This window comes from Myxocyprinus asiaticus, chromosome 24, assembly GCF_019703515.2.
Source record: "Myxocyprinus asiaticus isolate MX2 ecotype Aquarium Trade chromosome 24, UBuf_Myxa_2, whole genome shotgun sequence".
NCBI lineage: Eukaryota > Metazoa > Chordata > Actinopteri > Cypriniformes > Catostomidae > Myxocyprinus > Myxocyprinus asiaticus.
Window position 1 is genome coordinate 8,352,866 of NC_059367.1, and position 21,200 is coordinate 8,374,065.

General features: G+C 38.6%; 1 protein-coding gene across 3 annotated transcripts; it reads left to right on the forward strand.

Moving 5' to 3' along the window:
• The first annotated feature begins 237 nt into the window (after window positions 1-237).
• Window positions 238-19,447, forward strand: brpf3b (bromodomain and PHD finger containing, 3b). Of its 3 annotated transcripts, none has more exons than XM_051653454.1 (13): window positions 238-1,201; window positions 3,149-4,700; window positions 6,167-6,323; window positions 6,442-6,573; window positions 7,328-7,456; window positions 8,309-8,621; window positions 9,019-9,300; window positions 10,092-10,673; window positions 16,847-16,919; window positions 17,009-17,103; window positions 17,209-17,297; window positions 18,384-18,538; window positions 18,624-19,447. In XM_051653454.1, the coding sequence occupies exons 2-13, from the start codon at window positions 3,184-3,186 to the stop codon at window positions 18,805-18,807; spliced, it is 3,708 nt and encodes a 1,235-aa protein (XP_051509414.1). In that variant the 5' UTR covers window positions 238-1,201; window positions 3,149-3,183; the 3' UTR covers window positions 18,808-19,447. The 3 variants fall into 3 exon arrangements, with proteins under 3 accessions (XP_051509414.1, XP_051509415.1, XP_051509416.1); XM_051653455.1 differs by lacking the exon at window positions 238-1,201 and adding an exon at window positions 1,223-1,751; XM_051653456.1 differs by lacking the exon at window positions 238-1,201 and adding an exon at window positions 1,769-2,093.
• Window positions 19,448-21,200: the final 1,753 nt, after the last annotated feature.

Here is a 21,200-nt window from a genome sequence, read left to right on the forward strand (position 1 = left end):
TCACACTTATCATATCGCTTCTGAAGACATATATTTAACCACTGGGGTCATATGGATTACTTTCATGCTGCCTTCATGTGCTTTTTGGAGCTTCAAAGTTCTGGCCACAATTCACTTTCATTGTTAGGACCTACAAAGCTGACATATTCTTCTAAAAATCTTTGTTTGTTTTCAGCAGAAGAAAGAAAGTCATACACATCTGGGATGGCATAAAAGTGAGTAAATGATGAGATAATTCACATTTTTGGGTGAACTATCCTTTTAAGAATCAAACAAAGACTTATGGATTGACCTCTGATATGAATATTGGGGAGGAGGTGGTGCACATCACTTTTAATGTTAATGTCCCTCTTCCTTTTTAATCTTTACTGTGTGATAATGCACGAACAAATAGGTATATTATTATTTTTGTTATTAGAATTTGCTTACTCAAACCTACTTTAAATACACCCATGTTTTGTATACTGCAAAGTATTTTATTTTATTTTTTCTCTCACGCAAACGGTCTGTTTGTACTCGGCAGGGTTCTTGATCATATTTGTTGACAAAAATTACTCATGTTTCATTCATCTTGTAATATGCTGCGCCTCTTGCTCACTGGCCAAATCCCGTTGCTGCACCATTTCAACCAATAGGGCTGCATGCATTACAGCTGACAGGTCGGGATGAACTGTGGCCATTGCATGAACTGTGTGCGATGCACCATTGCACTTTTACACACTGAAATGGCTCAAACTTCTAGCCCCTATCATAAGTAACATAAACAACACCACCGTTATGCATTATTAAAACAGTCGTATAGTTGACATAGTGGATGGCCTGCTTTTCTGAAGGGGCGTGTTCTCGACTGAAAGCTCCGCTCTGCCTCTCTGTGTCTGGCGAGCAACTAACTCTACCCAGGCAGCGACCGTTGTAGTACTCGATGCTGAAAGTAGCTAGCTTGCTTCGTCAGAAACCCACGACAGCGATCTCGTCTCGATCAGAAGTTAGGATGCGAGAAATGCATTCAGATACATTTATGGGCAGAAGACATTTACAGCAGGAAACTATGGAGGACTGAGAGACGGCAGGACATTTTATCGGCGAAAATTTGACCGGCTTTTCGGCCAAGCCGCCAGCATACACAGCCAGCGCCAAAAGGTTTCTGCGTATCTACAGACGGTTTCCGCGCCCGGCGGACGAATTGCGGTTGGAAAATAAGGTAATATGTTGATTTTATCGAGTTGTGTCGGATATATTTCGTGTGTTTGTCACGAGTGAGGTTGAGCTGGAACGTCGCTTGCTGAGTGGTTACTGCACGCGGCGATGCTGCGCTGTTCCCCGGGCGAGAGTGGCTAACTAGCTCGCAAGCTAACGCCAGTTTTAGCTGTCTCGGTGTTTTTTTCGCCTCAAGAGTTTATTCGTAAAATATGTTCGTGTATTCGCTGTCCCTGAGGAACAGGTTTATGATTTGAAGTGAAAATGGTGTTGTCACGGTTTATTTTTTTTTTTGGAAGGGAGTTCACTGGACACGGTAAACTTACATGAATCTGAAGTTATACTGGACTGTAAATATGGCTGACGTTTCGTCCTGGAATCGAGGACGCGCAACCGAACTAGTGGCATGCGTGAGACTTTTTCTCGCCGCTGATTGGATAGGCGGAGCGGGTGGAAGCCTGTGATTGGCTATCTAAGTATGTGGGGGTTGATAAACTTTGCAGCCTCTGGCGGTCGTCTGTCTCACTTCAGTGATAAATTCCAAAAAACTCTACGTAAGTTTTTTAATATGTCATATGTCAGTTAAAGTGTATAAGGTGGTTGATACATTTGTGTCACGGCGGTATTAATCTTTAAAAATGGTTTTAGAGTTGACAGCAAGAGGACAAAGCGATTGAGGCCTTGTCCATAACATCAGAAGTCCCGCCCATTGGACAGCAAAAATAAAAACACACTCTAAAAATTGGCGATCCGCCTTAACTTAATCCTGCCAATGAATTTGTATAATCAAAAGGCATCTGCGTGACTGGTAAATGATGGGTTTACATTCTCACCACTTATATTTATTTCCTTTTGGTCTAACGAATTTTTGGATTTATACATTCATGCAGTTTTGGGTAAGTTACTCTAAAAAAGTAATGAATTACTTACTGCTAATTACATCTTCTACAGTGTAATCAGATTACTGTACTAATTACTCTTTCTGAAAAGTAATTGCATTACTTGTTACTAATTACTTTCTAAAACCCTGATCAACTTCGACCAGATGAAAAATATAAGGATAGACATGATAGTTCTTTTAATTCTTTCAAATAAATCGTATAAAATCAAAAAAGTAATTCATAAACTGGCCCCAAAATGTAAGGGGGCTGTATTAAATTGTAAAACGTACATTTTAACGGTTTAACGATTTTAAATTCACTGTTGTTTTATATAATTGTTCTAGAATCAATACAGTATTTAACACAATTACATCAGAAGTAACTATAATTAAATTACTGAAAAATTACGAGTAATCCCTTAATTTACTTTTTCATTGAAAAAGTAATTTAATTACAGTTATTAATTACTTAGTAATGCATTACACTCAACACTGCATTTATGCAATACTATAATTAAATGAACTGAGAAGTACGAGTTGTAGTACGAGTTTTATAAGCAATGACATCCTTACTTTCAAGAATTAAATTTTGCTCTGGTCAACAGTTGGCCACATTATTATTTTGTTTCATTTTTATGTAGTATTGTCAAAAGTAGTCAAATAAACCCACTAGTACATTTGAAGTCATATTGAACGCTCATAAAAGCACAAACGTCACACATTTGCTTTGCTTAATGCTGATTGTAAAATTTACCAACAGGAATAGTTTGTTTTGTTTTTTTTTTTTACCCAAACCGGAATGTGTTAAAGACTGAAAATATTTTGCAATCAACATGTGATGATGTGGGTTGTAACCACTTCCGGAATACAAGAGTGCGTGCATGGTATTTAAAGACACACGACTCATTCGACCCAGGTTGATGTCAAAAACTCCTCAACATTGACTTTTTGCAAGACATGTCTCATTGTAAACGGAAGAGGGGAAAAAAATCATATTTGGAGGCTGTAGCAATATGTTAAATGCAAGACTACTGAGATATCTTGTACTATGATTTCTTGCTTTTTATACAGTTCAAGGTACAAGGTGCTGTGTGGTGTAAGTGCCTATGAGAAAACCACGGCAGAGGGGTGGCCTGCCCGGGGCCTTGGCAAGCGAAAGAAGTGATGCCGTAGACACGGCTGCAGCAGGTAGGGGGACATCACAGCCACAATCACCCTCTCCCTACCGGCCGAAAGTTTCACCCACCAGAGAAACCCTGACGTATGCCCAGGCTCAGAAGATTGTAGAAGTGGACCTGGATGGAAGATTGCATCGGATCAGCATCTTTGACAGCTTTCCGGTCATTACTGAGGACGAGATGACCGCTCAGGACATTACGGAGTGCAACAGCAACAAAGAGAACAGCGAGCAGTCATCAGTGACTACAGTCGTAAGCTCGCCACGCAGATCAGCTGCCCACAGAGGCAAAAAGAAAGATACAAAGAATTTGTCATCGTCCCATTCATCACAAAACCACTGCTCCAACACTCACGGACAATCTCAGACACAGTCAAATCTGCACAGCCATCATGGCCCGCTACCCAAGCCCACTTTTAGATTGCTGGAGTCATACGAACCAGTGGAGGTTACCCCTCGCCCTATGGCGTACTACCGCTACATTGAAAAGTCTGGTGAGGAGCTGGAAACAGATGCAGAGTATGATATGGACGAGGAGGACATGGCCTGGTTGGAGCTGGTAAATGACAAGCGAGAGTCCGAAGGCCAGCCGCAAGTGTCACCTGATACTTTCGAGCTCCTGATGGACCGCCTAGAAAAGGAGTCCTTCTTGGAGTCCCGAAGCCATGCGCTTTCGCAAAGCGTCATTGACGAGGACGCCTTCTGCTGCGTCTGTCTCGACGATGAATGTCTCAACAGTAATGTCATTCTGTTCTGTGACATCTGTAATCTGGCTGTGCACCAGGAGTGTTACGGAGTTCCTTACATTCCTGAGGGCCAGTGGCTCTGCCGGTGTTGCCTGCAGTCACCCTCTCGCCCAGTGGACTGCGTGCTTTGCCCTAACCGGGGTGGAGCTTTCAAACAGACCAGTGATGGACGATGGGCTCACGTGGTCTGTGCTATTTGGATCCCAGAGGTGTGTTTTGCCAACACAGTCTTTCTTGAACCCGTTGAGGGTGTTGACAACATTCCACCGGCTAGGTGGAAGCTTACATGCTACTTGTGCAAGCAGAAAGGTTGTGGGGCATCTATCCAGTGCCACAAAGCCAACTGCTACACCGCGTTCCATGTGACTTGTGCACAGAGAGCGGGACTCTTTATGAAAATCGAACCAGTCCGAGAGACTACTGTGAATGGGACTACGTTTTCGGTGAAAAAGACGGCGTTTTGCGAGGCGCACTCTCCGCCTGTGAAGGAGGGCTCTGATGATGAAGAAACTGGGGGGCGGGTTTTGGGGTGTAGAGCTAACAGGGGCCGCAGTGCTTATATTCAGACGCCAGAGCTAAAGACGCAGCGAGGAAGCAATAAACTGAATTCCAAACAGCAGCAGAAGAAAGGAAAGAAAGAAGAGGCATCCAAAAAGGTGGCAACACCACTGGTGATGGTCTCAGAAATACCTACTCACAGGTACTAGTATCACTTTAAACACAATTCGTTAACATGCGGACATGAAACGGAAAGAAAAATGTCAAATACAAAAAAAAGATTCGCCCAGAAATTACAATTCTAACATTATTTCCTCACGCTCAGGTCGTTCCTAACCGGCATGCTGTTATTTTCCCATGGAATATAAAAGTAGGCATTTTTGAAGAATCTTTAAACAGCTCTTTCCGTAAAACAATAGTAGTGATCACATCTGTCGAGCTCCAAAAAAAACACACAAATACCAAAAGCACCATGGTCACTATTAACTGTCGTTGTAAGGGGTTCCTGTAGCTCAACTAGTAGAGCATGGCGCTGGCAATGCCAGAGTAATTTAGGGCCCTAAGAAATTTATTCCGTGTTTTCTGTTTTATTTTCTCTGAATTCCGGGTTTTAAAGTTTATTTAAATTTTATCATTAAAAAAAACTGTCGAACCAGATGAATTCATTGAATTTTAATCAAATGAAAACAGCACAATTACTGTTCAACATACCATTGCATTATTTATTATTAAATGAAGAGCATCTATACTTATCCACTCAGCACAATCCAAAACCCAAAATAATGAAACTCTTGCTTGAGATATTGCTTAAATAAAATGTAATTATTATTATGTTATTATTATCATTATTATTACTACTGCTACCACTACTACATTGAATATTACATTTTACTATACAGAAGTTACATTAGTAACTGGTTAAATGGAGCTTTTATTTTTGCGGGAAACTGTATGTTTTTAAAGGCTACTTGGGTAATGTGCTTATTAAACCGCAAAAGGCTATGATTTAATTATATAAATATATAGTCTGCATGTGCTACGTGCTTCACAGTGAATAATGTGCTCTGCTCTTTGCCATTAATACACACGTCACAGAGCGCACGTGATGTGAATGATGCGGTTAATGTATAAGCAGTGGCATCTCACATTCACTTACTGTTGAAGAGTGCAGCTCATGCAGACCATATAGGCTATTTGTTTAAATCATTCTCAGACTTTCGCGGGTTAATCATCACACTAGGACAAATCACGAATTTAATTTGATTAATTGTGCATTTATACATAAATTCCAAATATGTTAAATTCCATGACATTCTGCGTTTTTTATAGTTAATTCCATTTTTTATGACTGGATTCCGTGATTCTGTCCGTGTTTTCCACAATGCGGAAATCATAGGGCTCTAGTCATTGGATCAATTCCCAGGGAACACATACATTGAAGAAAAAAAGTGTATACTTTGAATGCCCTGTAAGTCGCGTTGGATAAAAGCGTCTGCCAAATGTATAATTGTAAGGGTAAAAGAGCTGCGCAAAGACTCAAAGACAGAAAAAATAAAAGCTTACAGGTTTGGAGCGACATGACGGTGAGAATATAATAAAATAAAATATTTTGGGTGAACTAAATTGTTTAGCAAAGCTTACTGTTTGATTATTTTGTTGGTGTTACAGGTTGAGCAAAATTTCTAAAGATGTTCTCATACAGAGAAAGAATCAGTTTATGCAGAGGCTGCATAACTTTTGGTTACTCAAACGTCAATCACGCAACGGAGTGCCTCTCATTCGCCGTTTACACTCGCATCTACAGGGCCAGAGGAGTGCAGAACAGGTCAGCATTTATGAATAAGGAGATTTTGTAGGCATAAGCCACACCCATTACTCATAACTGTAATATTGTGGGCTGTTTGCAAGACTTCGACTGTTATTAACTGTGAATATTCATGTAGGTGGAGCCAGATGAGAAGCTCAGTGCTGTGAGAGAAGAGCTGAAATACTGGCAGAAGCTTCGTCATGATCTGGAAAGAGCTCGACTGCTGATAGAGCTCATCCGTAAGAGAGAGAAACTAAAGAGAGAGCAGGTAACTGTATTTTTTGTACCATGATTACTGTTTAGTCCTTTGGTTAGCTTTAATGAACAATGATGCAGGAAATAAGGTCTCTTTAGTCCTTTTGACCTTGATTGAAGTTGAACTAAGGTTTTAAGACCTATAACTTGGAAGATTACAGTGCTGAAAGTTTAACTTTGCCTTTATTGCAAATGCTGATGACTTAATATGAACTTAGAGTGGAGTCTTTCTTGCAGATTTCTGTTTTTGCAGCGGAGGAGCCCCCCCACACCCATAACTACATAGTGAATAAAACAATATTATTTTTGTACCATTGTTTTTATTAAAATACTATTTATTACAACAAAACAGTTTAGTGAATGTGTATCTTTAACTACACGTCATTTAATCATCCTGTCAGTGAGTGATGTATTAATTCAGTAAACACTGACAGATTCTGCAAGCAATTTGTGAGATTGATTCAAACCTTTTTGACTGATTTAGTTAAAGAACTGGCTCATAAGAGTCATTCAGTGACTGTTACTCAAGACCTGACACAAGCCTTTTCCATCATGACTTAAGAATTTTAAACAAGGCTTAAAAGTTGACTTGAAGCTTTACTATAGTTTACAATACAAGAATCTTGTTTACAGAACAACAAACCTGTGCCTGATCTGTTTAGATGGTGTTTAATGATATCTGCAAACGTCTCCGATGTGTCACCTTGACCTGAGAATTGCAAAAAATTAGCCTGATGTCTAACTGTAACTTTTTGTTGCTTCTGAAGTTGAAGATTCTCCAGGCGGAGACTGAGCACTTGTTAACTCCGGTTTTGGTTCTGCTGCGCTCTACTCTAGAGCAACTTCAGGAGAAAGATACCGCAAAAATATTTGCACAGCCTGTCAACTTGAAAGAGGTCTGTCTATGTATCAAGTTTTTCGAGAATTTTTATGTTTATGTTAGTGCAGTATGCATTTCTGAATCATTTCTGTATGTTTTTATCCGTTTTTAAGAGCAATAATTAAGGCTTTAAAATGGAGTTCGATGTAATGTCTTTTAAGGGTATTATAATTAGGGATAGATCGGTAAGACCATGTCATGCATTTTTTATTTATTTATTTTTTATTAGTCTACAAAAAGAATTCACTTATTATCATATTATAGCCGTGTATAGTGTGTTCGCACATTAGCACTATGAATTCAGAATATAAACGAGAAAATTTCACATTTTCAATCATCATTGAGTCTTGAGTATCCACAGCAGTGTGGCATGTGTCTGAATGTTCACAAACAGTATGTCATTGCTTTGTGTTTTGAACTTCTTTTTGGCTCTGAGCGAAGAACAATGAAGCACTTTTCTGTGTGTGAGCTGGGGCCTTCACTGTTAATTTTGCTGCTGCATTATCCAGTAGACTATTTAAAAATAAAGATTTTCTTACACATTTTTTATAGAATCGTTTTTGTTTTTTACTCTCTATTTTATAATGAAGTAATGTTTAGTTGGATGTTTTGGTTTCTGTACATATAAGAGTACCTCCAATCAGTTTCACCCAGTAAGGTATAGATATTCTAAACTGATTATGAAAGAAACAACACTGGTATCAGATTGGTGTCGGCCTATGAGTTCAGGAGTCAGATTGGGAGAGAAAAATGGTATTGGTGCATACCTAACTATAATATAGTTTTAATAGACAATACTGTATATACCCTATAGTATGGGAATTGAAGCTGCAAGTCCTGAATAACAACTGTGTTTTTGACTTCTCAGGTCCCAGATTACCTGGAGTTTGTCTTGCATCCCATGGACTTCTCCACCATGAAATCCAAATTGGAGGCTCACAAATATCGCTCAGTGACTGACCTGGAGGCTGATTTCAACCTCATGATCACCAACTGCCTGCTTTACAATTCTAAAGACACTGTGTTTCACCAAGCTGCAATACGTCTGCGAGACCTAGGAGGCGCTATCCTGAGGCACGCCCAGAGACAGGCCCAAAACACAGGCTTTGACCTGGACACAGGCATGCACCTGCCAGAGTCGCCACACAAAAACGACTACTACCGCTGCACTTTTGAAGATGGTGAGTACAAGGAGTTCTTTAAAACTTAGGCTGAATCCTAGTTTGCATACTTCTGCTAATATGAAAAAGTATGTATTGCGCTAGCAGTGGTAAAGTTCACACTTTAAAGGGGTTGTTCACCCAAAAATGAAAATGATTTCATTATTTACCCTCATGTCGTTCTAAACCCATATGACTTTTTCATCTGAGGACCAAAAAAGATGATTTTAGGAAGAATGTTAGCCGCCTCCTTTTGTGCTCCATGGAAAAGAGAAAGTCATGTGGGTTTTGAACATGACAGAATTTTCATTTTTGGATGAAAACTCCCTTTAAGGTTATTTTTCCAGATGGCAGCTAGCATGCAGTTTACCTTTTGTTTTGTGAACTGATGGTTTGATTGTGTTGTGTGTGTGTGTAGTGGACACGCTGCTAGACCCTGATAATCGATTGCACATGACGACAGAAGATCAGTTGAGGGAGCTGCTAGATAAATTAGACGTGGTGACATTGATGCGCTCAAGTGGAGCACGCACACGACGTCTCCGCCTGCTTCGCAGAGAAATCAACAACGTTCGCTATAAGCAACACACACGGAACTCGCACATGCTGAATGAAGACCTCAAAGAGGAAGATGAGGAGGAGGATAAAGATAAGGAGACTGATGGTGAAAATAATCTGTCGTTATCATCATCAGACAAAGGTGAGACTTGACTAGTGTTTGGAAATTAGAACTGCTTGCTTGCTATTCAATATCAGGTTCCATTTCTTAAAAAATAGTGGAACTAAAGGATTTTCAAGATGTTTGTTTCTGTTAATGGATCTTGAACATCTGCAGAACATTGTACTAAAATACTTTGTTTTACTGCATTGTGCTTTGGTGGCACCACCACTGAATCTACAATGTCACAACAAAATAAATTGTTTCAGCAGAGTTGTGAGCTTGCAGTCTGAATATAATTTATTGATAAAGACTCGGTGCAGCAGAATAATACAAAAACAATCAATAGATATGTCAAGTCATTTTTATTTGTATCACTATACTTAATGCACGTCATTTCAAAGCAGCTTAACAGAAAATCATACTGTTATGTCTGTAACATCTTTGTATTGCGATGAACTCGGACTCATGAGTTTTGGGATTGAATCACTCGCTCATTGTCTTGCTCACTTAATCAATCGGAGCAGTTCTTGACTTGCTCTGAACTGACTAAACCACATTTTTCATATTAATTTAGAAAATAACTTAAGGCTTGTGAGACTTTAAAATATGTTACCAATAATACTAGGGATTTTGTTTAGTACTTTTATTTAGTATATAGTTTGGACCAATTATTTCAGGGTTGGGGATGTAGTTAACGGAATCAAAAAGGAACCAGAAAGAGTGAAAGGTTAGATTTTAATAGACAGGCTGCGAATTTCATTAGATATGGCCATGATGCCTCTCTCATTCCAGATTGCTTTAATGTGTGGTTGTACATTTTTTTTATCTAGATGACTTAAAATCAACCCCTCCACCCATGCTGGAACCCACAGGTCTAGCCCTGCCCCCTCCTCCAGGAGACACCCCCCAGGAACCACCTACTCTCCGACCCATGACGTCTGACCCCAGGACCCCTCCATGCCCGCTCAAGAGCCTCAAACTCAACAGCGAGAGCCAAGAAACTGATTCAGACTCCGCCCTGAACAGCTCCATCAAACCAGAAGATAGCCTACCTTTGCCCAGCGAGAACAAACTGACCAACGGCCTTTCCTCCACCGAATCACCAACACGGCCCACAACGGGAGGGGTCGGACGGCGAACATCCGTCCTCTTCAAGAAAGCAAAAAATGGGGCAAAGCTTCAGCGTGAAAAAGACAGTCAAATGCAGAATGGAAACAAGGAGGAGGCAGTCAGCTCTGACCCTGCATGCACACCCAACTGCACCACCACAGTCAAGACTGAAACTTCAGCCCAGCCAAAACCTCCAACACCTCCACCCATATCGACCCCAGCCAAGCAGAGAGCAAGAAGTCGCAGCTGTAGCCCAGAGCGTGATCAGGAGAAAACCCCTCCACGACTCACTCTAGAGCCTGGTAAAAAAAAAAAAAAAAAAAAGCACTGATCTTATGTCTAGTATGTTAATGTGGTAACTTAAGTGGATGAATCTCACGAAAACTGTCAAGAAATATCCAAGTCATATTTCACAACATAATCAAAAGGATATATTTAAGCTATATCACATGAGCAAGAGTGCGATATGGCCCTACATCAGCACTGCTGTGATTCGGCTGCAGGCACGAGGACACAGGCCGAGCGCCGTAGGTAATTACAGCAGTGCTGATTTAGGGCCATATAGCACAATTGCGAGTGTGATACTGCTTATATACAACAGTTCAATGAACAAGTAAATCTTTAAAAAAAATAGGAAAAACCGAGTACGGTCACAAAAAAATGCATTTGTGCATGGAACTACTTTCTTACGCGAGAGATCAGAATCTGCCATTGCTGATTCAAACCAAATGATGCGTCCAAGCCTCTCAAAAACTTCACTTCAGAACTACTAGTATCTTAGCTTGGGCTCTTTCAAACATGTTATTGGAGATGTTATCTGTAGTCTGTTAGTCAGCTTTCTGACGATAATGTCATTTTGGTGAAATGCATCCTATTTTCTTAGTGGAAAAATAACCGTCCAAGCAGGGGTATTCCTCCCTATTTCGCGGTAGCTGGTGCGCAAGAGTCTTTCTCTATAGAAACCGCAATCTCCTCTGCCATTTTGAACAGTATTTTCTCTCCAATGTGGAAACTCCGGTAAGAGGTAAGCGCCTTGAGTTAGTGTAATTAATCAATCTGTTGTGTCTCTCAGCTGTGATGAGCCTTAATGCTGAAGTTGTCAGTTTAAAGCCGTTTAAAGCTATTTCCTAGCTTTAGTAGTGTAGTAGTAATACGAGCAATCACGGAGTGCTGTTGAATGTAAACACTGAGTGACGCTGACTAACTTCACGTCATCAACTGGCTCATATTACACACAAAAATAGTCTTTTGCCTCCACCTTCTGGCTAAAATATGTATTGTCACAAAATTAAATGTAAAGAGACAGATGGCTCTTAACACATCTGCACTGCTCTTACACTTTAGTTTAGAACGGCACGAACACAAGTGGAGTGATACACAGTGAAGAGTCTGATAGTGTTAGACCATCAGTACTTATGGAAAATCTCTTGTCCAATCAGATTCGAGAACCGGAACTAACTGTTGTGTGTGTGTGTGTGTGTGTGTGTGTGTGTGTGTGTGTGTGTGATATATATATATATATATATATATATATATATATATATATATATCCTTTTTGCAAATGTCAATGTTTGCTGAGAAACACACCCAAATAAAAATAATTCCATATATAATGATTAAATAATTATATTCAAATAATTATAAATATTATAATCTGATCATTAAAATGTATCACATTATTGTGGCAGATGAATAAAGTATTGATTAGACAATACAAAAAGTGGCTTTAGAAGGCAAAATATTGTTCATTTCCATATCATTGAACATAAAGCCTGCTATACACTAGGATTTTTACAGTCCTTTAAGGTTGTTGCTCGTCAGACTGGACGATATGAACGCATTGATATCTCAATGGCACACTGTAGTGGGGCCTGGGTAGCTCAGTGGTAAAAGACACTAGCTACCACCCCTTGAGTTCGTTAGGGAGGGTAGAGTCACATGGGGTAACCACCTCGTGGTCGCTATAATGTGGTTCGTTCTCGGTGGGGCACGTGGTGAGTTGAGCGCAGATGCCGCGGTGGATGGCGTGAAGCCTGCACACGCGCTATGTCTCCGTGGCAACGCACTCAACAAGCCACGTGATAAGATGCGCAGGTTGATGGTCTCAGACGCGGAGGCAACTGGGATTCGTCCTCCGCCACCTGGATTGAGGCGAATCACTACCTGACCACGAGGACTTAAAAGCACACTGGGAATTGGGCATTCCAAATTGGGTGAAAAAAGGGGAAAAATCCACAACAAAAAAAAAAACAATGGCACACTGTGCGACATTATGTCAGACTGTACGATACACATCGTAGCCGACTGTGGTCCCAATCGTCCCCATCAGTGAACGTGACTTACGTTACGAGAGTAGAATAGAAGCGAAATGGCGAGATTTGTTGGTGGGGTTGTTGGTGGAATGTGAGTTGCGAGGGTGATAGTCTATGTTCCGTGACGGCTACTGAGTCCTTGAATGACATGTAACGTGCGAGTAAGGGCAGCCGATGGAGTTTCTGGTGCCCCCCTAGGGAGTTGGTGCCCTACGCAGACTACGTAATATGCGTATAGGGAGCGGCGGTACTGATAAGACAGCCTGATCACAAATACAAAAAATGAATTCAATTGGGGGGGTAGCCTACAGTAATATTTAGCAACCACAAGTAAAGATTCATTGTGGAAATAAAAAGAAAAAATTACAAACTTCTGTGTAGGCTGATAGTATATCGCGCTTGCAAATTTCCTATGGATACTGCACAAACATGACAGATTTCTATAAATGTATCCAATTGTATCTGCTGATTTGGATTAAAACATTTAATCCAATTCAAAACCCCTTTGTGTATAGGCTACAGCTTTTTAATACACTAAGCAAAATCGCTACTGCACATCAGTGGATCTAATAAAAGGGTGAGCAGTTGATTCCATATTACACGATGTTCTGGAACCTTCGATTCTAAAAAGAAAAATAATTGCGCGTTCCGCTTCTGTATCGCGCCGTGGTCCGATCTCTGTTTCATTGAAATCATGTAATATGGAATCAACTGCTCACCCTTTTATTAGATCCACTGATGTTCAGGAACTATTTTGCTTAATGTATTAAAAAGCTGTAGCCTATACACAAACAGGTTTTGTATTGCATCCAAAGCGACATCAGCATAGATAAAAATATCATAACTTGAGATCAAAAGACCACTCAACCAGCACATGTAAAATGTTTCACTGTTATTATTTGTATATGTATGTACTCCATTTTTGTTGATTCAGCATTTATTTTTATTTTCTGTGTGACCAAAAGTTTACTAGCAAATATACAATGGGATTCACTAGTAAAAAATACTACTTCACGCCACATTGAAGAATTTTAAACACTTTTATAATTTAATGCAAATGTTTTCATTACAAATTAAATTATCAGAATGCCAATTTGAGCAAAGTTAGAAGGTGTTTGTTTCCACCATTAAGAACAATGTGTATTTATTTGTAAATTGTAACATAATTAGATAAGATGACCCCAAACCTAGGGCAAGAAGGTAACTTGTCCCAGCTATCATTTGATTTTTATAAAATGTATAAAATACATTTGATATAATTCTTAATCAAGTTTTTTGTCATCTAATGTAAAAACACTAAACCAAATGTTCTATGTAATTATGTATATTCACAATTAAGTTGAATAATGACATGCATAAATAATGACAGACAAATCATAAAACTGAAACCCAGTAAAACTGGTTAATATGTAAGGGGGGAAAAAAACGTACATGAATCACATACCATACAGGCCTATTAATAAATTCATATTTAAACACCAATGTATTTAGACACCCGATTGTAGGGATCCCCCACCTCCGAAATCCCAATTTAACCCCTGCCCATAAACACTTACCAATATAAATTGTAAAAAAAAAAAAAAAAAAGATGAAATTGGAGTGGTGTGATTCTTAACTAAAGAAGTTTACAGACATTTAAAGTACATTTATTAAAAGTAAAATAGTAATTAAAATAAAGTTGTAAAGAAAATGCAAGATACATGTTAAGAAAAAACTATACAGCTGCGATGCTAAATTTCTGACACTGCCAGCACTTTGTTGGAGGCTAAAGATCATCGCAAAGGCTATTAATCGTCCATCTATGAATATGCTACACTGAACATTGTACGATTGCCGATTTTGCCTTGTGACGAGAGAATTATTTTAGGATTCCCGAAATTTGTCTCAGATGGCAGAATCATGGCCAAAATCGTACAGTTTGTTCCAGACTTTAAGCCTATCTTTGTCCTATAGTCCACAGAAATACATTTTTCAATTGAATTCGTCAATCTGTCCAAGGTAGACTTATAATAAGGACTTTTCTAAGGACACGTCTATATACACATGCATCAGACGGACACTTTACAAGTGTCATACTTTGGTTGTCGCGTCATAAACACGGTGTTTTTAAGATGATGTCAGTTTAAACATAGTTTGAAATATGGCCAAAAAACAATTTCTTGCCTGTGACAGCGCTATGGATCATGAAAAGACGTTTAACTAAATAGTACAAAAATAATCAGCAATGGTGTTCATGTCAGAGTTACTGTTGTGTTAAGTCCATAGCTGTATTGTATTGTCATTGCTGTCTTGTTCGGTACACAACAATATTAAATTAGCCGGATAGCTAGCTGCTAGCTAGCGAGTAATGAACCTCATTGCTGGTTTCCATGAAATCAGGGCTTTGAAGCCGCTTGCCTGCTAATACTTCCTAACTGGCTGATTTCATGACAGTGATTCAGTTAGCTAGTTGTTTGTATAACTTTGCCGAACTGCTTGCGTTTTTAGTGACACATACCTGATTCGATCGTCTAGATGTAGAACATAGGCAAAATATAGAAAATTCATATCTAATATCAAAAAGTTATTATTACTATTTTTTTTTCTATTAATGTCTTTATCGTTTTATCACCCAGCCCTAGTTTGAAACTTAGGAAAACACATCTCTTGACCCCTGAATTCGGAATTGCACTCAGTCCAGCTGTGTTTGAAAATAAGAACACATCCTTGTGTTGTGCTGTCTTCTGTCAGTGTGGTTTGTTGCCTGTACAAAAGCTTTTTGCCTGTACAGCTGGAGTTGTGCTTATTGCCCCCTGCGGACGAAGACTTGTAAAAACATGAAGGGGGTACTTCAAGCTTAAATTGCTCCAATAGTAGAAAATTATTTATTACGGTCCAGGGGCATGATTATTTGTGTTAATAATTTAACGTGTTATTTTTTATATAATGAATGGCTCTAAATTAACACGTTAAATCATCATGCCCATTTTATATATATATATATATATATATATATATATATACACACACACACACAGATCAGCCACAACATTAAAACCACCTGCCTAATAATGTGTAGACCCCCCTCGTGCCGCCAAAACAGCGCCACCACAATTGTACAGAGCAGTTATCTGAGTTCCCGTAGACTTTATCAGTTCAAACCAGTCTAGCCATTCTCCGTTGATCTCTCTCATCAACAAGGCGTTTCTGTCCGCAGAACTGCCGCTCACTGGATGTTTTTTGTTTTTGGCACCATTCGGAGTAAATTCTAGAGACTGTTGTGTGTGAAAATCCCAGGACATCAGCAGTTGCAGAAATGCTCAAACCAGCCCATTTGGCACCAACAATCATCCATGAGATTATCTAATCAGCCAATCATGTGGCAGCAGTACAGTGTATAAAATCATGCAGATACAGGTCAGGAGCTTCAGTCAATGTTCACATCAATCATCAGAATGGGGGAAAAAATGTGATCTCAATGATATGGACCATGGCATGATTGTTGGTGCCAGATGGGCTGGTTTGTGTATTTATATAACTGCTGATCTCCTGGGATTTTCACACACAACAGTCTCTAGAATTTACAAAAAACATCCAGTGAGCAGCAGTTCTGTGGATGGAAATGCCTTGTTGATGAGAGAGGTCAACAGAGAATGGCCAGACTGGTTCGAACTGATAAAGTCTACTATAACTCGCATAACTGCTCTGTACAATTGTGATGAGAAGAATAGCATCTCAAAATGCTATTCTGAGATGGGGGTTGGCGCTGTTTTGGTGGCACGAGGGGGACCTATACAATATTAGGCAGGTGGTTTTAATGTTGTGGCTGGTGTGTGTGTGTGTGTGTGTGTGTGTGTGTGTGTGTGTATATATATATGTGTGTGTGTGAATGAGTAACAATTTGTCAAATATTGAATAGATATGTAAATTATTGATGGTCATATGTTAATTTGCTCTTGGTTGTGATGTCATAACTGATTTCTGAAATGACTCATATTTTGCAGCTTAATGTCAATAAATGATCAGGGTGGACTGGGAAAGGAGCTTTGTGTTGAAAAAGTTAGAGCATGACTACATAGTAGATCGAGCTATTTAGTTTCAGAAGAGCAAGGACAAGCCTATGAATTGAATTTATACCACTGATACTGTAATTAGTATTAATTAAACTTGTCTGTGTTTTTTAGCTCTCACAAATGGATTCCGAAAGCACAAGGTCTCTGACTCTGAATGCAGCTCTTCTCCAACCTTCAAAGAACTGTAAGAGAAAACAACATTAATGACTAAGACCTTTTAGCAGTTTACATGTGGCATGTACAGTAAACTCATATTATCTCTGTTGGTTTCAGTGCCTCGCCACCTAAAAAAAGCCGGGGGAAACCTGCTTTGTCCAAAGTGCCGTTCTTAGAGACTGTCAACGGAGACACTGACTACATTGGGACTGGTAAGAAATTAATACTGATGAACAGTTAAACAACGATGACCCCTTAATAAAATATTTTAGTTTTTGGAGTACACAAGGTGACAAAGTAATGCTTGTGTTATTTAGTTGTGCTGTCAAATGGGGACACACCTGAACCTGAACCTTTGGACTTGGTCTGGGCTAAATGCAGAGGATATCCGTCCTACCCTGCTCTGGTGAGAGTTTGCGCTCAACATGCACATTGCATGTTACACTTTTATATATCCTTAGGAGTCATGAATACTTTTTCATACAAAAACAGTAGAACACTAATTTGACCTTTATTTAACATGCAAATCCCTGAGTGAATTTTACTTGGCTGTTTGAAATATTGGGACCAAAAATCTTCTTCAGCAGTTTCCCTTTTAAGAACTGTCTGTATCTAATATCAACCAGATTCACCTTAGTTTGAACATGTGCAGATATAAATAAATGTTCAGATATTCTGAAAAGTTGCTCACAGGTAGGCCTGTCGCGATTAATAATCATCTGATTGCGGTTATTTGCTTTAACCGTGATTATTTGAGATAACTGCTATTGTGCACTTTAAATTCCAATCACATTTTACTGTCCAAAAATATAAACAAGGATTTTAGAGAACGCAATGCACTCTGGTTTCATTTCAATTTAAAGGTTGTGTAATGGTAAATGTTATTTGTCGGTGTTGGTTCATACACGCATGTTATTGACACAGCCCTGTGTCATGCCCGCTTTCTCTATTTCTAAGGAGACGATAGAATGAAGAAACAGAATCTCAAAGGTGTATCTTCATGTGAAATAAGGGCTTGTGGGTTTAATCAGAGAGCCTTAAAGTAATGTGTTAAAGTGAAATTTTTTGGACAGAAATATTTTACTATTGCGTACTTGCAGTATAATATAGATATTCAGGTTGGCTGGGTTCCAACAACAACAGTGTAAATACAAAATGGACCAAGACAGATATTTTAAGTATTTTGATTTTTTTTTTTAATATATATTAAAAATATTATTTTTAATGCATTCATAAGTTTTTAAAGCCTTAAGGAACTTCTGACTGTTTTGACTTCTTATGAAGCACACATACAGCCATGACAATTTGTATGACAATTAATCGCCATAATCGTGACGGCCCTAAATACAGGCATATGCAAGCCTTCTTATTCACATGGCTAGAAACCGGAATATTGGCTTAATCTAGTATCAGAAAGTAACTAAATTCTGGTTAATATCAGAATGTTATTATGCATGTTAATTTAATGGTTTAAATTGCTCTTGTTTTGTAGATCATAGATCCAGAAATGCCTCAGGAGGGTTTGCTACATAACGGAGTGCCCATCCCTATTCCCCCTCTTGATGTACTGCGCCTGGGGGAGCAGAGGCAGGAAGAGGCTGGCGAGAAACTCTTCCTTGTTCTCTTCTTTGACAACAAACGCACCTGGTAAGTATAGCACTGGAAATTTTTATTCTGTTTTCCATCAGTGGATCTGTTGGAAGTTTATCTCATCTCTTGTCTGTCTCTGCAGGCAGTGGCTGCCACAAGATAAGGTTACCCCTCTCGGCGTGGACGATACGGCAGATAAACTGCGTATGATGGAGGGCAAGAAGACCAGCATCCGGAAGTCTGTGCAAGTGGCCTACAACCGAGCTATGATCCACCTGAGCCGGGTTCGGGGAGACCATGGTTTTGTCGGCTCCAACTACCTGTAGAACAGAGCAGCCAACCACATCTGTCCTTGTTGACTACTCACATGGGCTTGATCTAAACTGACTCTGTATTCGATCTCCATTACATCAGGCCAGCTGAAACCCGTTTGGTTAATGCTCCAGGTACAGGTTTCCTGAGCAATTTAGTTCACTTTAGTTCAGTTCATCAATGTGTTCAGGAAACAATCTCTTCAATGATTTGGTAGAGGGGTCATTTGCGATTCAATCCCATTTTTATTTGTTTCAGGCATGTAGAGGGTATAGGTTGCTTTCTAGGATGGGGTCCCTAAAGGGCGACAGTTTATATCAGTGATTTGTGTATTTTTAACTGGTGTCACTTTACGGTGAAGAGTCTAAACCATCCAGACTCAGAGTTTTAGCTTTTGGGTCCATTCAGAGCCATTAATTTCTGAAAATGTATCATTTTAAATGATCAAATGAATGAACTTAAAGAATATAAAGGTCTGAATGAATCACTGCCATTTTCTTATGATAGCTTTTTACTTTTCAAAGTTTTACAAACCACTTCTTGTACATTGTAAAGACACTCATGTATATAAGTTTTTTTTATCATATTGTATCTAATTTAATTTTTTCTCTTGTTTATTGTGAAATAAATTGCCTGGAGGAATGAAGAAATGAAGAGGGTTGTGTACAGACGTGTAAATGGTTTTCAGATTGACTCCCTACAAAGTGTACCCTGCTTGTCTTTGATATCAGATAGTGTATGTCCATATATACAGGATGTACATTGCTGGCATACATTTTATGTACGTGTATATGAACCAGCTCACAGTTGTCTATGGTTAAATATATATTCTCAGTTTTGATACAAAAAAAAGTCATTTATTTATGGACCGTTAAGAGATAAAGGAATTAAATTATACTGATTGAAGATGGAAATCAAATCTCTTATTTTAGATAAACTATTAAATAGGCTCTTAAGATCTAACTTCACGTGCGTTCTGATTCTGCTTTAGTTCATTTAAGATTTTGAGGTGAAATGTTGGAGGGATGATGATATATTGTTCTCTTGCTGTTAGAAAGTAAAAATCCCTATTCACCATCAAGCACAAAACCTTGTACTTATTGTAGAAAGTTGTGGAGCTTTTGTTGACCGTTTATAAGATGGAACCTTTAATAAATTTTAGGCTTGTACAAACTGCAGATTTTACCGACCCACCAAATAACCCTGCCTCAAACAGTATTTTCTCGTGTGGGGGAAATAAATGTTCTATTGAAACTATACTATGATCATTGGTGTTTGCAGTTTCATTTAAACATGATTCTTAAAGGAATAGTAACCCCAAAAATGAAAATCATCTCACTGTTTACTCACTTTCATGCTATCCCAGATGTGTAACTTTCTTCTGCTGAACACAAATGAAGATTTTTAGAAGATTATTTCAGCTCTGTAAGTCCTTCCAATGCAAGTGAATGGTGGTCAGACCATTGAAGCCTCAAAAAATCACATAAAAGCAGCATAAAAGTAATCATTGTGGACTCCGGTGGTTTAATATTTGTCTTCTAAAGCGATGCAATCACTTTGGGCGAGAAACAATATTTAAATCCTTTTTTACTATAAATCTGCGCTTTTGCTTTAAGAATGTGAAAGTGGAGAGATTTATAGTAAAAAAGAAAAGGACTTAAATATTAATCTGTTTCTCACCCAATACATATTATGTTGTTTCTGAGGACATTTTACCACTGGAGTATGGATTACTTTTATGCTGCCTTTATGTGATTTTTGGAGTTTGAAAGTTCTGATCACCATTCACTTGCATTGTATGGACCTTCAGAGCTGAGATATTCTTCTAAAAATCTTTGTTTTTGTTCTACAGAAGAAAGAATGTCATACACATCTGGGATGGCATGAAGGTGAGTAAATGATGAGAGAATTTTCATTTTTGGGTGAACTATTCCTTTAAGAACATTATTAGTTTTTTTATGATTTTGTATATAATACAATTCCCTAGTATAAATGATTCATTTTGTTAAACTCTGAATGTTAAAATTCAGAAGTTACAAATGCAAACACATACAATGTTTGGAGGCTTTAAAGGTTTAAATGTGAAGCTTATAATTTTATAAAAGCACATATTAATTCCTCAAACTCATGCATTATTTGAGCTATAAAGTTGTTTAAATCTTAATTTTTAGCAGTAGTTTTAGGTTATGTTGACTACATCATCATGGCAACAAAGTTTTTAAATTGGTTATAACTTTACACAGAAAATTTTAGTAAGCGATTTTATCACACTAAAACATTTTAACATGCATATTGTTTATGTCTTGTGTCTATACTCCTGAAAAAGTGAGTATTTTAACGTTTAAATATTGGCCCCATTCACTTCCATTGTGACCCTGACTGTTTTTTTTTTTTTTTTTTTTTTTTT

Coding starts and splice junctions, on each gene's coding strand:
- brpf3b (XM_051653454.1), top strand. CDS start 3,184: ATGAGAAAACCACGGCAGAGGGGTGGCCTGCCCGGGGCCTTGGCAAGC. Junction 6,574..7,327: donor AGAAACTAAAGAGAGAGCAG/GTAACTGTATTT, acceptor TTGCTTCTGAAG/TTGAAGATTCTCCAGGCGGA. Junction 7,457..8,308: donor AGCCTGTCAACTTGAAAGAG/GTCTGTCTATGT, acceptor TTGACTTCTCAG/GTCCCAGATTACCTGGAGTT.